At 44.9% G+C, this 13,785-nt stretch overlaps 1 protein-coding gene across 1 annotated transcript; it reads right to left on the minus strand.

Moving 5' to 3' along the window:
• Positions 1-1,439: 1,439 nt before the first annotated feature.
• LOC6596777 (proteasome subunit alpha type-3) lies at positions 1,440-2,496 on the minus strand. The gene is made up of 3 exons (XM_002021858.2): positions 2,426-2,496; positions 1,777-2,372; positions 1,440-1,718 (listed from the first exon to the last, which is right to left on the minus strand). Exons 1-3 carry the CDS (start codon positions 2,447-2,449, stop codon positions 1,511-1,513), a joined length of 828 nt encoding a protein of 275 aa, XP_002021894.2. The 5' UTR covers positions 2,450-2,496; the 3' UTR covers positions 1,440-1,510.
• Positions 2,497-13,785: the final 11,289 nt, after the last annotated feature.

Below are 13,785 nucleotides of genomic sequence, written 5' to 3' on the forward strand. Positions count from 1 at the left end.
ATACGATCTGGTTCAGATTCTTCACTCTAGAAGATATAGTCATCTTCTACGATTCTGTAGCAGTGACATATCACTGAAGTCTGGATCCAAAACATCGTTGCTCTAGCTCTTATAGTCTTTGAGCACAGACAGACAGACAGACAGACAGACAGACAGACAGACTTTAAGTCTTATAGCAGAATATTCTAAAAAAAATAGTAATTCCATTATTATTTGTTATTTTTAGTGATTGTATTTTTCGGTCAACAATAGAATATTTTCGTGGAAAATAAATAGTTTTCCTGCACCTTTCATAAGAAAAAAAAGCACCAACAAGTGTCTTATGCCATTAACAAATTTCCCAGAACTTTATTAAGATATTTCCTGCCACAAAAAATTTATTGAAGAAAAAACCACATCGCCATGAAAGCCAAAAAGTACAGGAACTCATACAATACGTGTGCCGTGGCTCGTAATAATCTCCAGCTATTGGGGGCTCTGACTGGGGAAAAGGAGAGCAGCTCGCTTTGAAGCTAGTGATGGGATCCACCCAACTCAGCCCCAAAAATTTATGCAAAACACAAAAGCAAAAGAAAAGGAAAGGGCGATGGAAGGGGGCGAAAAAATTGCTGAAAATCTTGCATAAATTGCGGGACGCACAAAAGTATGCAATAAAAATCACATCAAACATGTGTGTGTGGGTGTGGGTGGGGGTGTGGGTGTGGGTGTCCTTTCCGTCCTAATACCCATATTCTTCTGCCAAGCTGCCCGCCCCCTCGTTTTTTGTCCGTACTTTTTTCGGCAGCGCTTAAACCTTTAATATTATGCAACACTGGCAACCGATTGCTCGTGCCACGCCCCTCCACCCCCCCCTTCAATGGCTGTCTCTCCCAGCCTGCGGGCCATTTGGGCGCCACGCTTCGACGAAGCTGCAAAGCTTTTAATTAAAGCATTTGCATTTTTTATCAGTCGACCAGGAACGCCCACACGCCCACACGCCCTGGAACACCTGTGCGGCTGTTTGGCCACACGCGCGCCGCAAGTTATGCAACACTGGCACGAAAACAAAAAACGAAGTAAAAGCGGAAGGACCTTCCTACAAATTCCACACGAAGAGAGCGGGGGAGCGGGTTTCTGTTTCTGTTCCTTTTGTTTTTGGCGCGCTTTTGTATCTTAATTGATTTCAATGTGTGTGTCTGTGTGTGTGTGTGCTAGTATCTGTGTATAAGTGCGCTAATTTGATGATTTGAATAGTGTCCCACCCTCCGGCCCTGCCCGGCCCCCGGCCCCACCTGCAATTTGTTCCCGTGCGTAATTCCGTGTGCATTTAAATGAAAAGTGCACACACACACGAGCAGCCGGGAAAGTGCAATTGTGTGTGTGTGGTTGACTGTGAAACGTAGAGTCCCTCGTGCAAATAATTAATGAAGCAAGCTCCTAGAAGTTTCGGTCTTTTTATATATTATTTTTTTTTGGTTTTTGGAATGCTCTTGAATTTTGTTAATATGAATTTTGGAGAACTTTTGGAGTCTTAAGTGTTGTGTGTGTCAGTATCGGATGGTTGCTCGTTTTCCTTGGCGATAGCTGAGGCCTTGGCCTTGAACTCCTCGCCAGCTTTTTTGGCTATCTCGGACCAAGGCATGGGATTGTAGTCCAGATGCCCCTGGGTCTGAACACCCACAATACCCGTCTCCAGGAGGAAGGTTTGGCCCTTGCCATCGTCATGAATGCCATAGATACTGCAGAACGGTAAAACATTAGCGAAATGTGGGAATACTTGGATGGAAAACCACCTACATTTCGCCGGACATTTTCACCAACTCCTCCATATCGAACGCGTCGAATTTGTACTTCTCCATCAATGCCAGGGCCTTCTCCTCGCCCACGCCAATGGCGCAGGAGGCATGCGAGACGACCGCGCCGGACGGTTCCACTTTGTAGAGCTGCGGTCCGTGCTGCAGCTCCCATCCGGACAACAGAATGCTCACCGCATAGGGGCGCGCAGCGTTGTGCTGAAAGCACAGCTTGACGATCTTGCTGAGGTGATCGCACAGCTCTTTCATGGTGATGCCCCGCTCGGACGTCCGACGGACGAGGGAGGCCTCGAAGCGGGCGTTCTCGGCCAGGGCGTAGACGTCCCCGCGCAGCCCATGGACAGCCATGCCGAAGTGGCCGTCGATGACGAAGAGGCGCGGATAGGTATCCGGAGAAATGTATCTGTTGCCAGTCAAGTTCTCCACGGCCAGCACCACAGAGCTCTCGCTGCGAATGCCGACGGCTGTGCCACTGTTCTGCAGGCACCTATGGATAGACTTGAGCGAGTACACGCGGCCATCGGTCGGTGCGTACGAGTCCGCATTCAAGCTAAACCGAAATCGCGAGTGCATCTCGCGCTACAAACATCTACTTAGTAAATTGCGACAATTGCTGTTCACCTTTCACCTACCCCTGGGTCTTTGTCTTCGCTCATTGCGCTGCTTTCTGTTCCTGTATTGTCGAACTGTTTCGGGAACTGTTCGACGAACAATAACGACTTGAAGGCGGCAAACTTGGCTTGACAGCTAAGGCGATGTTCATGTTACGGATACATCTGTATATCGGCAACTGTTGGGAGATCAATCGGAAACACCGCGAGGGATACTCCAGCAAATTGCGAGCAGCCAAAGGGCAAACCAATTTCCAAACAGGGCTGTTCAGGGAGTCCAAAGAGTTATGTTTATTGTACATATAGGGATTGTTTAATTATAGTCAATAATCTGTACTTTTGTGCTCATCGGATGGTAGACGGTGGATGGTGCCAGTGTGAATCGGGGTCTCACATCTGTCAATATTTGTACAATTTATAGAAAACAATATTTAGTATTTCGTTAATTTTTGAAGGTGTCCTCGTAATATTCGTAAAATAAATAAAATAAATAGTATAATATAACATTAGATCCCTAACTAAAAAATGCCTAACAAAGTCCTTAAAATATGCAAAATAAATCCTTGGACAATGTAATATTTGTTCACTTTCGAGGCACCTGCTGCGCGACCCCCAGATATTCCTCTCTGGAGACTCTCTCTCTACCGTTGTCTCCCCTTTGTCCCTCTCTGCTCTCCCTAGTTCTCCCGATTGCTGTTTGATTTGTGTTCCTGTTGCTTTCGCTGGAGGGAAATGTCTGACAATTGTCTGCAAATCATTTGTGGCCGAAAGTGGCTTTAAGTGGAGCAGCAAATCCTACAGCAAACTGCCGCAAACAGCGCGAATGCCAGTTGCTGGGGCAGCATTGCTGCTGCAACATATGCAGGACATGTTAGGCATATTGTTGACACAAATGCCAGTTTCTAGGCGGCAAGCAGCGACGAGCCCGACCCCGACCCCGACCCCACACACCGCCCCGGGGTGACTGATTGACTCAGGTTCAGGTGCAGGGGCATTGACGCTAACTAAACATGTTGTTGCAACTTGTGGCACCCAGATAGATGTAGACTGTCTCTCTGGCTGTCTGCTGTGTCTGTTTCAACTTAATTGCAATTGTCCGGGTCCTGGCAGCCTTGGGTTTTAGGGTTTCGTTGCGCCAGTGTTTATGCATATGATATGCAAATATTGTGGTATCACTGTGCAACACACACACAGATGTAGATGCAGACAGGCAGACACACACACACGCACACACTTAAAGACAGAGAGAGGGAGATCTGGGGGGAATTGCCTTGCATCTGTTTGTTCTTTTACTTGTAGCTCGTAATTTTTGCTGCCACTTTTGCAGCAGGCTCAGGCTCTGGGCAGTGATGCCAAAAATTTCTGAATCTAAAAAAAAACTGCCAAAAAATAGCCAAAGCCCTAAAGGAATTTTCTAAAAGTACTACAAAAATAATTCATAATTAAACTAAATTAACATCGTCATTTAAAAATTAAATAAAAAAAATTATCTTAACAAAAACTGCAAAAAAATAGCCAAAGCCCAAAAGGGAATTTTCTAAAAATGCTAGAAAAATAATTCACAATTAAACTAAATTAACATCGTCTTTAAATATTAAATTAAAACCAAAAAAAATCTTAACAAAAACTGCAAAAAAATAGCCAAAGCCCAAAAGGGAATTTTCTAAAAATGCTAGAAAAATAATTCACAATTAAACTAAATTAACATTGCCTTTAAATATTAAATTTAAAAAAAAAATCAATTAAAAGTGAATAATTCGATGGCAAATCTATAAAATATCTATAAAAGGTAAAGAAAGTCTCTAATCTGTGGCGCAGTTCTTGGGTTTTCTTCTAATTCTTTTCTAGTTTATTTTGCGTGTCTGTTCATTCTCTTGTCGATTGCACAATGAATCGTTATCGCACTGGAGTATCGCATAATACTTATCGCAGTAGAGTATCGCATAAGACCTATTGGTTGAGGTCTAATATCGGGGTACCGGTAGGGGTGTTGTGGGATGGGTTAGGGTAGGCTCGGGATGTTGCCTTACAAATCAAATGTATTTAAAAAATATTTTATTTAATTTATAAAACATATATTCTTTCTTGAGAATGCATTTAAATTTTTAGTGTTCCTTAAAGAAGAAAAAGAATAACTTTTGATTATTTAATACTTGAAATGTTTTTATATATTCAGATATATTTTTTACAGGGTCTAGTAGCCAGAAAATTAATAAATATTAATTAATAAAAAATATAAAAAAAAAAAAACACACATAAATAATACAAATTATTTCTTTATCTTTAAGAGTGTATGTTCCCAATTTGATAAATAAATTGTATGGAATGCTTTCAATGTCCTTGCTCTTGGAAGTATTCCAAAATACTCAACAATATCATGGGTTCTTGTGGGATGCTAAATAAATTCTAGATCAAATAAATGCTATATTTTGCCTTTGAAAAAAAAGAAGCCAAAATGGCAGCACTGCTGCAGTGAGTGCTAGAGGGGTGCAGCAGAGAGAGAGTGCGAGCGAGAGAACAACAGCAATTTACACAACACATTTGCTTAATTTATATTTATAACTTTAACACAGAGCAAACGAGAGACAGACAAAGGGGAAGGGAGAGAAGGAGGGAGAGAGAGATAAGAAGGAGAAGGACAGGAAGAAGGAGAGACTTTTGTTAGTTTTGTTTTTTTGTATTTGCATAATCGCGCACTTACCCACACAGAGCGGGATAGAGCGAGGGAGAGAGGGAGAGAGAGTAAGAGAGATTGATAGAGCAAGGAGCAAAGGAGATGGAGATGGAGATGGAGAGACGAAGCTGCCTTTTGTTTGACTTTAACTTTGACATTTACTTTAACATTAACTTGAAAGATGAACCTCAAGGGTGAGCAAGGGAGAGAGGGAGAGGGCACCAGCCTTTGCCTCAAGAGGGGGAACCTCCGAAAGCGATGGGGGAGAAAGTGCTAAGGCGGCCCAGAGATAGAGCGATATCCCTTTAAAATACACTTGAATATTCCCTTTAATGTTAGCTTTAAAGCTGACTAGACGCCGAACCTCAAGAGCACAGCATTCCGTCACCCCATAAGCCCCAAGGCCCAGGACCAGGCCCAGGCCCCAGCCACAGACCCAGCCACAGACCCAGCCCCTGCCCCTGCCTCATGGCTTCCATTCTATCCATTAGTCATTCAGTTGGTGGCTGGCCCAAAAGGAGTGTGGCGAGCAGGCAGCAGCTGGGAAGCAGACCCAAAGGGTTGCCTCGTCTGCCACTTGAGACGCGCTCAGAGCGGCAGTGGGGGCAGCGGCGGCGAATTGCAATTGGTGGCAGGGTCGGCCTGCATTGTTTACGTACCTTTTGCCACCAAACAACAGGGTAGCAGTGGGTTACGATGTGGCAGGGATAAAGAATTGAACCGTGGGTTGAACGCGAGCTACAACAGATCTGGAAATGAGAAGAAGGCCACAGCAAAGAAGGGAACATTTGCTGGGAATCGTACTCGTACACCCTTTCTCCAGGTAGAGGGTACTCTCTGGGGCGACTACTCTGCCGGCAGTGGCCGCCATTTTGTGCAATTTTATTGCAAACTTTTTCCCACTTCTCTCCCTCTCTCTCGCACTCTGGCTCTCTCTCTCTTTGTATTTATTCCACTCCACTCTCCTCCTTCCACTCCATTTTTTCCATTAGAGTGCAAAAATATTGCCTACTTTTTGGGGCCATCTCCCATCTAATGATCCCGAAAAGGGGGAGGGGGGGGGGGTAGGGTAACGAGGGCCGAAGACGGACAAGGACGATGATGAAAGAGAAATTTTCCAGCCATACAAAATGTAATTACAGCTGGAAAATGCAATACAACAAAAGGCTCCCCGCGCCCCCCCCCCCCCCCCCCCCCCCATGGCCCCTCCAGGAGCAGGAGTTGCCGCAACTTTTCACAATTTTAACTTCAGTTGCAGCCGCCGCAAAAGGCAAAAGCAACAACAAAAAAAGCAAATAAAATGGGGGAGAAAATCAAATTTATTTTTTTTATTTTTTATTTATACATTTTTTTGCGCGTTTTCTGTTTGCAGTTTTTTCATATTTTTTTTTTTTTGCTTTTTTGAAGCTGCCATTGTTGCTGCCGGTCGGAAATAAACCACAAAGCGCAGTCATTGCCTGCATCATCCTCAATCGTTGTGGGCCCCCGTGACCGCCCCGTGACCCCCCGTGACCGCACACACCCCTCGTGTGTGCACCTTTAGTTTATCGTTTTTCATTTTTGTAGTGGACTTTTGGATTTATGCGCACACTTGAATCTGCATTTGGCCGCAGACCGAAAAGCCAGAGTGGAGGGTCCTGTCCTGCACTGTCCTGGACCAACACACACACACACACACACACACACACACACACACACACACACACACACACACACACACACAATGGCAGCCGCAACAAAGCGAAGGCTCCAGGAGATGCAGCAAGGGGGCGGCGCTCCTTGCCCAACTGTTGGACAACAGTTGAGTGGATATACCCCTTCACGGGGGAGCGGGGGTCGGAGACCTCAAAAACATTTACGGTCATTTATTGAAACACACAACTTCCTGCCTGCATGGTGCATGGTGCACTGTCAGATCCTGCCACATGCGCGGCTGGGTGGCGGTGCCATAATTGAATTCTCCAGCACATCCCGACACTAAACACATGAGAAAACAGCAGCAATAAAATTATTGCAAACAGAGACAAAATAATGGTGAAAAATATGCGAAAATTAGGAAGCCAAATCCTGCGGGAGCATTTAATCACATTTCATTAATGAATGACAGCCGATGGACCACCCCTTGGTCGTCTTTGCCCCTGTCTTTGACACAGAGTAGCTTAGCAGTTAAGGGTGAGTTTTCGTGTCTGCTCCTCTCTCGCTCTGCCTCTGCCAGCTCTATTCCAGAGAGACTCGGTCCATTTCAAAGGAGAATATTGAGCTCTATTATATTTTTAAAATATTTACAGCTTACATTTTCAAGCTGTTTCCTCGACTCCTTTTCCGTGTTTGCTTCCCCCCCGAGGCTCCTCCTAATTTGTGTGCGCTTTCTGTCAATAATTGGCCGGCACTTATCGGCCACAAGGCAAAACCCAAATTAATCTGTTGCTCTGCCCTCCCATCGAGTGGTGCATTTTGGTTCGTAGGAAATATCGTATCTAAATTTATTTAAGGTCAATGTCAATGTACATCTCATGTTCGGGCTGTGGCTCCTGTGGCCCCTCTGGCCCTCTGTTCTGTCCTGTTCTGTTCTGTTCTGTTCTGTTCTGTTGTCACTGTCAATTTGTGCTTCTAATTTCCAGGCTGATTTCTATTTGAGAGTAAATCCCACCTCCCTCCCACTTCCCTCCCTGTCTCTCCATTTTGTGGACTTCTGCGAATGACATAAATATTTGATGGTGGTGCCCAGGGGCCATCCTACGACTACGTCTGGATGTGGGGATAATGTGTAATGTGTCTGTATTTGTGTTGTCCTCTGTCACTGTCCCTCTCCCTCTCTCCCCCAGTCTCCCCCACTCTCCCTTTCAGCATTCTAATTTGATTGTGTGCGTGTGTTGTTTTTTTCTTCTCTGTATTTTTCTCCGTCGATTTGCGTCACACCCAAAATGCAAATGACAAACGAATCCTGGCTGTTGTTGCTGCCGGCAACTAATTAGCCAGCAACCATTGTGGCACGCCTCCCGGCAAAAGAATAATATCCTAAATGCCACTAGACTTTTCCCCCCCCCATGCCCTCCCCCCTCCCCCCCCCCCCCCCCCCCCCCCCCTCTCAATCTCCCATTTCCAATTTCTTTGATTTTTTGTTTGGTTTCTTATTCATTTCCATTTCCATTTTTATTTTCATTACCAATTTCCATTTCAATTTCGCGTGATTTAATTAAATGTCAAAATGAATCTTTTTATATTTCTTGTGCTCTTCTCCCCACCCCACACACGTGGCACGTGGCATGTGGCATGTGGCTGGCCTCACCCTCTCCAGTCGCTTGGCTTGGCTTTCGGTTAGATTTGTATTCCAGGCCGCAATCCGCTAATGCTTCTAATTGCATTTCGATGCTCTTTCCGAGACAGCCAAAACCGAGGTGCGCTGCTGCATGTCGTTGAACATAATTGCAGCTGTAGCCGTTGTGCCTCCATGAGAACGATATGGGCCATCCTTTAGGGTATCTAAAGCGTGGCCTTTCGGCCGTAATGGCGTAGGTGTCGCCGGGAGGCGCATCCACAGAATGTAAGCGAATGGTTCTGTCTGGAGTGCGGTGTGCGGCGTGCGGTGTGCGGTGTGCACGGCTTGAGGTGGTTGCAGGGGCGCCCAGAAGTTGCACAGGCGTAAAAGCGCATTAATTTCCCCCGCTAGGCCTCCCTGGCTTTCGCTTTCCTGCTCCCCAGCCGACAAAGGTGTCCAAAGGGTTTTGCCACTGTCCCAGAGTAGCTTAGCAGTAGTGGAGAATGTTCGACACTTTTGTCGCCTGTCGGGCGTTTGGGGAATTTCCACAGCCTGGACCCCGCAATCTCGTACATGAGTGTGGGGTGTGCATTATTTCTAATTAGTAAAGTTTGTCTGTCAACCGAGTAGAGCCGTGGTGGGGGGGAGGGACTGGGTGATGGGGAAATCCAGATGCTAGATGCCTGTTGGAGAAGGCAATGGGAAAACTTCTTTGACTTTTGTCGAAACCCAAACGGGCAAATCAAATTCAAGTAGCGCCGAAATGCCAAATAAAAACGACAGAGCTCAAGAGTCTTCCGCCCATCAAAAAAAGGGCAGAGGGAGCGGAAGCCCGGAGGGGCGGGGGGAAAACTCTCCGATTTCAACTCTCTTGAAGCGCAATTGAAAAAGAGACAGAGGGACAGGGGCTGGGACTGGGACTAAGAGTGAGAGTGAGAGCAAAGCTCGTGACAAAACATTTTTCCTGCACAATGGGGCCAAAGTTAATGAGCAATCTCCTTAAGCTCGTGTCTGTGTGCCTCTGTGTACCTCTGTGTACCTCTGTGTGTGTGTTAGCCCTTTGCCAAATGGCCAACAAGCACAAAGGCAAATGTCAAAGCCCATAACTCAAACTCAAACACGAACACAAACAGGAAAACAGGAAAACAGAAAAGCGGAGAGAACTGGAAGCTTATGATTTGTCGCCGAGTCTTACTCTCGTTTATTGAGTTTTCTTCTTTCTCCTTCTTTTTTCATTGTATTTTCTTTCCTTTAGCCGTTTTTTAATTTATTTATTTCTTTAATTTTGATTATTTTTCATTAATTCCTTTTATCTTCCATTTCTAAACTTTTTTTTATTGTTTATCGATAATTATTGATTGGTGATAGATTTCGATTTCCACTCATACCTTAATTCGCGCTGTTTGATAAGTTTTACTTATCGTCTATCGATATGTATCGATTATTGATGGATATCCATTTGTACAGCAACTGTGCTCCTCTTCCATAGTTTTCTCTCTTCTTAATCCACGTTCGTCGATCGTTTGTGTATCGATAAGTATCGATGAGTGATACATGAAGACTTCAACCTTATTTTAGGGTCAGTTTTAGCTAGGCTTCTCTTCTGGGTTTGTATCCCTTTGGATTCATGATTCCCATGGACACAAATCAATACATCGATAGGCATTAGTCATGCATGAATAATGGATTTATTCATGGATAAAGCAAGCCTCAACAGGCTTGCATCAGTCCATTGTATCGGTCTTTCGATGAAGAATGAATCCCTCCGGCTATCACTTTCTCCACCACAAGGAAAACACAATACTAAATGCCTATCCAGGTGAATAATATTTCGCATGGAAGTTTACGTAATTGGATTTGGCAATTAGCATTCAACTATTTGGCAGGGAATATTCATTGAACATCATTAACCGAATATACTCGTTCATGCTCGCAATCGAATGGTATGTGGAATATTTTGTGTTTCGATTCGATCAAAATTAGCTGCCAAACAGATGATAACCGGAGAGGGGGCAGGCCCGAGTGGGAGGTACGAGTAGTAGTTCTCCGTCGACATTCATCTTTGATGAAGTTTTGCCATGGAAATTTGGGTTGCCGAACTTTTTCCATTTCACAATTTATAAAAGGTTCTCTCCCTCCCTGCCTTCCTGCCTCCCTGCCTCCCTGCCTCCCCTCCTCCCATTTCGATGCATTTCCATTTCGAGTCATAAATATTTTCCGGCTTTACTTTTATACATGTATGGATGTGCGTGTGTGGATGTATAATTTTTGTGGAACCCCTTAGTGCCCCTCTCTCCGTATCCCTCTGGGCGGAGCACACGTTTAAACAGACAATATAAATTGTACAAGCCACGAAGGACATGCCATTTACATATGTGTTTGCAATTATACATATATATATATGTCTGTACCTATGTATATGTAGGCATATACGAGTGCACACACCCTACGTGGAATCGTACGCGCACGAGTATATGTATTATTTATAGGCTTTTCTATCCTACATGCCATTATACAGATATCGCAGCGTTTTTCCGCCAGCCATTTGCAAATCCAATTAGCTTAGATTAAACAAATAAAATGCCAAAACAGTATACAGTTGTCTACCCCGTTCTAGGGGCGCAGGATCCCTTGGGAGGGGGACGGGGCTGCATTTCTCCAGCGACTCGCGACAGAGACTATAAATCTTGCATACAATTTATTGACAATGCTTTGGGGCGACGAGCAAACAATGTCCTTCCGGTCTCAAGCAGGGGCGCGGCAGGATGGACGCCACAAAAGGATGCAACTCTGTGGCGAGGAGGCGACGTGGCGCGGAGAGGCGAGCGGTGAAAGTGGTTGTATTTTACTTTATTTTGTTTGCCATTATTAACAATTAACGCGCGACAGAGAACGGCCATTGGCCATTGAAGCGGGCATTGATTTATAGGGTAATTTCACTCACTGCTTAATATTTTAAAGTTCCTGGATTTCCACGCTCCATCAAACATTATTGAAGAGACTTCAGGAAAAGGTCTATTTTCTTTGGAAAAATAAATGATCTATCAACAAAATTCATGCCGTACAGGGCGGCTTATCGCAGCAAGATTTTGTGGTGCCACTGGGGATACCCAAAGGATGTGGAATCAGGCTCAGGAGAAACGAGTGATGCTTCAATGAATGTTAAATTTATTTTACATGCAGTTTACTCGGATTTTACACTTATTTTACATGAATTTTACATACATTTTACCTACATTTTACATGTATTTTGCAAGTATTTTACATGTATTTGACATACCAAAAGTAAAATTATGGAAAAAAAACGCCATACTGTTGTCCCTGCAAGCTTTTGCAATAAAAGCTTTCATGAGCTTTAGTCTAACGCTTTTTCTTGCCCGTTTTATGGCAAATGCGGCTTTTTCAGCGAAATACTTGAATGCTAACGCTTAAGAAGCAGAGCTGTAAAGAGAAATAAAGAGTGATAGGGGGAGAGAGAGCGAGAGAAAGAGATGGATAAGAGAAAGTGCGGATGAAGTTGGGCAAGCAGAATTGATCTAAATGAATGACTCCCGCAAGGCAGCAGAACGCCAACAGAATTTTAATTGGAACACGAAACATGATTCAATTTGGGGACTGCCCCAGACGGCGGCGGGGCGGGGGCTGCTGAAATGTTAAAGTTTGTTTTGGCTAATAAATTCTGGGAGTAACTATTGGAATTGTTTGTTGAAATTATTTGTTGCCAATTCCCCGTAACTATTTATAGTGTTTTCTACAGTTTTCTGCAGCTTTTTGTGGGAGTTGTTTTTTGTGTGTATCTTTTTGGGAGTATCTTTGGAGTCTCTCTTCTGGCTGGAGTTGCCGCTGCTGCTGCTGCTGCTGCTGCTGCTGCTGACAAGCCATAAATAAAATTCTTGGTATGTTTTAAATGTGTTGCAGTTGTTTCTGGCTGCCGTTTTTGCTGTTTTTGGCCAGGGCCAAAACGCTTCTGTTTTTGTCAGTTTTATGCTGCTGCTGCTGCTGCTGTATGTACGTACTGCCTGTTGTTGTGGCTATTTCCTGGCCCCAGACAACTGACATACAAAATTTAACACTGCGGCGACACTGTTGTTGCAGCTGTTTGTTGCAACTACCACTGTTCTTGCTACTGTTGCTGCTGCTTCTGCTGCAGTGTTATGGTCCACAACCAAAAATGTGGGTCACTGCGGTAATGTTCTGTCGAGGTTTTCAGACCCCCGCCCCCCGACCCCCCCAGTCGAGTGCCTGTTGTTGATTTTTTGGCTTTGGCTTTGGGGCCAAGAATCTTAAGCACTTGGCCTCCTAATTCCTCAATCGCTGCGATTGCCAGTGCAATTATGTTTGAAGATTTCTCATCGATGCAGTAGCAGCAGCAGCGGCAAAAACGGGACACACACACAAAATTGTAGCATACTTTGCAGCGTCACTGCTCTCCCACACACACAGACACACACACAGAGACACAGAGGTGGAGGAGGAATGGACGGTATGGCTGGCTGTGGAGTTCTGTGGAGTCTGGGGCACAAAAACGTTGTGCATATACATATGTACATATGTATGTACATTTATCAAATTGTTGTTGCATTTGGAGCGCAAATAAGTGGTTTATGATGAACCCCTAAGCACCAGGCCAACCCCTCCCCCGCCTGATCCTGCAAACACTCTGCCACACTGCGCCACACCCCACGTGTGCCTCTTCCCTGATGCAGCTACTGCTCCTGTCACTGCCAGCCATTGGCTTTACCCTTAGAGAGGGTACATATGTATGTTACCCCAGATGATCCCTCTCTAGATCTATCCCTAGTATCACTCCAACTAAAAAATACCTTTTTCTCTGCCTTCAAATTTGTCTATGATCCGTTTTCCTATAAAGCCTTTCGCTTATGCGAAATTTGTGCAGCGAATCAGCGTTTGTTTTCCATCTGCAAGGGTATGAAAGGCTTAGACTTTCTCTGCTCTTTGTTGCTGCTGCTGTTTTTCTGTGTCTATCCCGGATGTTGCTGCTGCCCCATGCACCCTGCCTCCTACTGCTGCTTCATTTTGCATTTTTACGAGCATTTGCAGTGTCCGTGTTGTTGCCAGTGTCGATGTTGCTGCTGTTGCTGCTGTTGCTGCTGTTGCTGCTGTTGCTGTTGCTGCTGCTGCTGTGGCAGTTGTTGGGCGAGTAGCGCTATAAATTGTTTATACGGTTCACTTGGCTTTGGGGCCATTTGGGATCACAACACACACACACACACACACACACACAGTGCGAGTGCGTGTATGTGTGTGTGTGTGTGTGTGTGTGTGTGTGTGTGTGTGAGGAAAACAAATTTTCGTTGGACGTGCTTGAAAATCTATTAAGCGTTGATAATTCAGCGCTTTCTGGCTTTTGTGGACGCAGAAACGAAGCGGGATGGCATAGAGTCCGTACAATAAATGGTACAGTGTGTGTGTGTGTGTGTTTGTTCA

This window comes from Drosophila persimilis, unplaced genomic scaffold, assembly GCF_003286085.1.
Source record: "Drosophila persimilis strain 14011-0111.01,24,50 unplaced genomic scaffold, DperRS2 tig00001237-arrow-arrow-pilon, whole genome shotgun sequence".
Classification (NCBI taxonomy): domain Eukaryota; kingdom Metazoa; phylum Arthropoda; class Insecta; order Diptera; family Drosophilidae; genus Drosophila; species Drosophila persimilis.

What these genes read in the sequence shown, in the direction of transcription:
- LOC6596777 (XM_002021858.2), bottom strand. Translation starts at nt 2,449, where the DNA reads ATGAGCGAAGACAAAGACCCAGGG. An exon ending in GCGAAGACAAAGACCCAGGG is followed by an intron (nt 2,373 to 2,425) that starts GTAGGTGAAAGG and finishes AGATGTTTGTAG; the next exon opens with CGCGAGATGCACTCGCGATT. An exon ending in GTGAAAATGTCCGGCGAAAT is followed by an intron (nt 1,719 to 1,776) that starts GTAGGTGGTTTT and finishes ACCGTTCTGCAG; the next exon opens with TATCTATGGCATTCATGACG.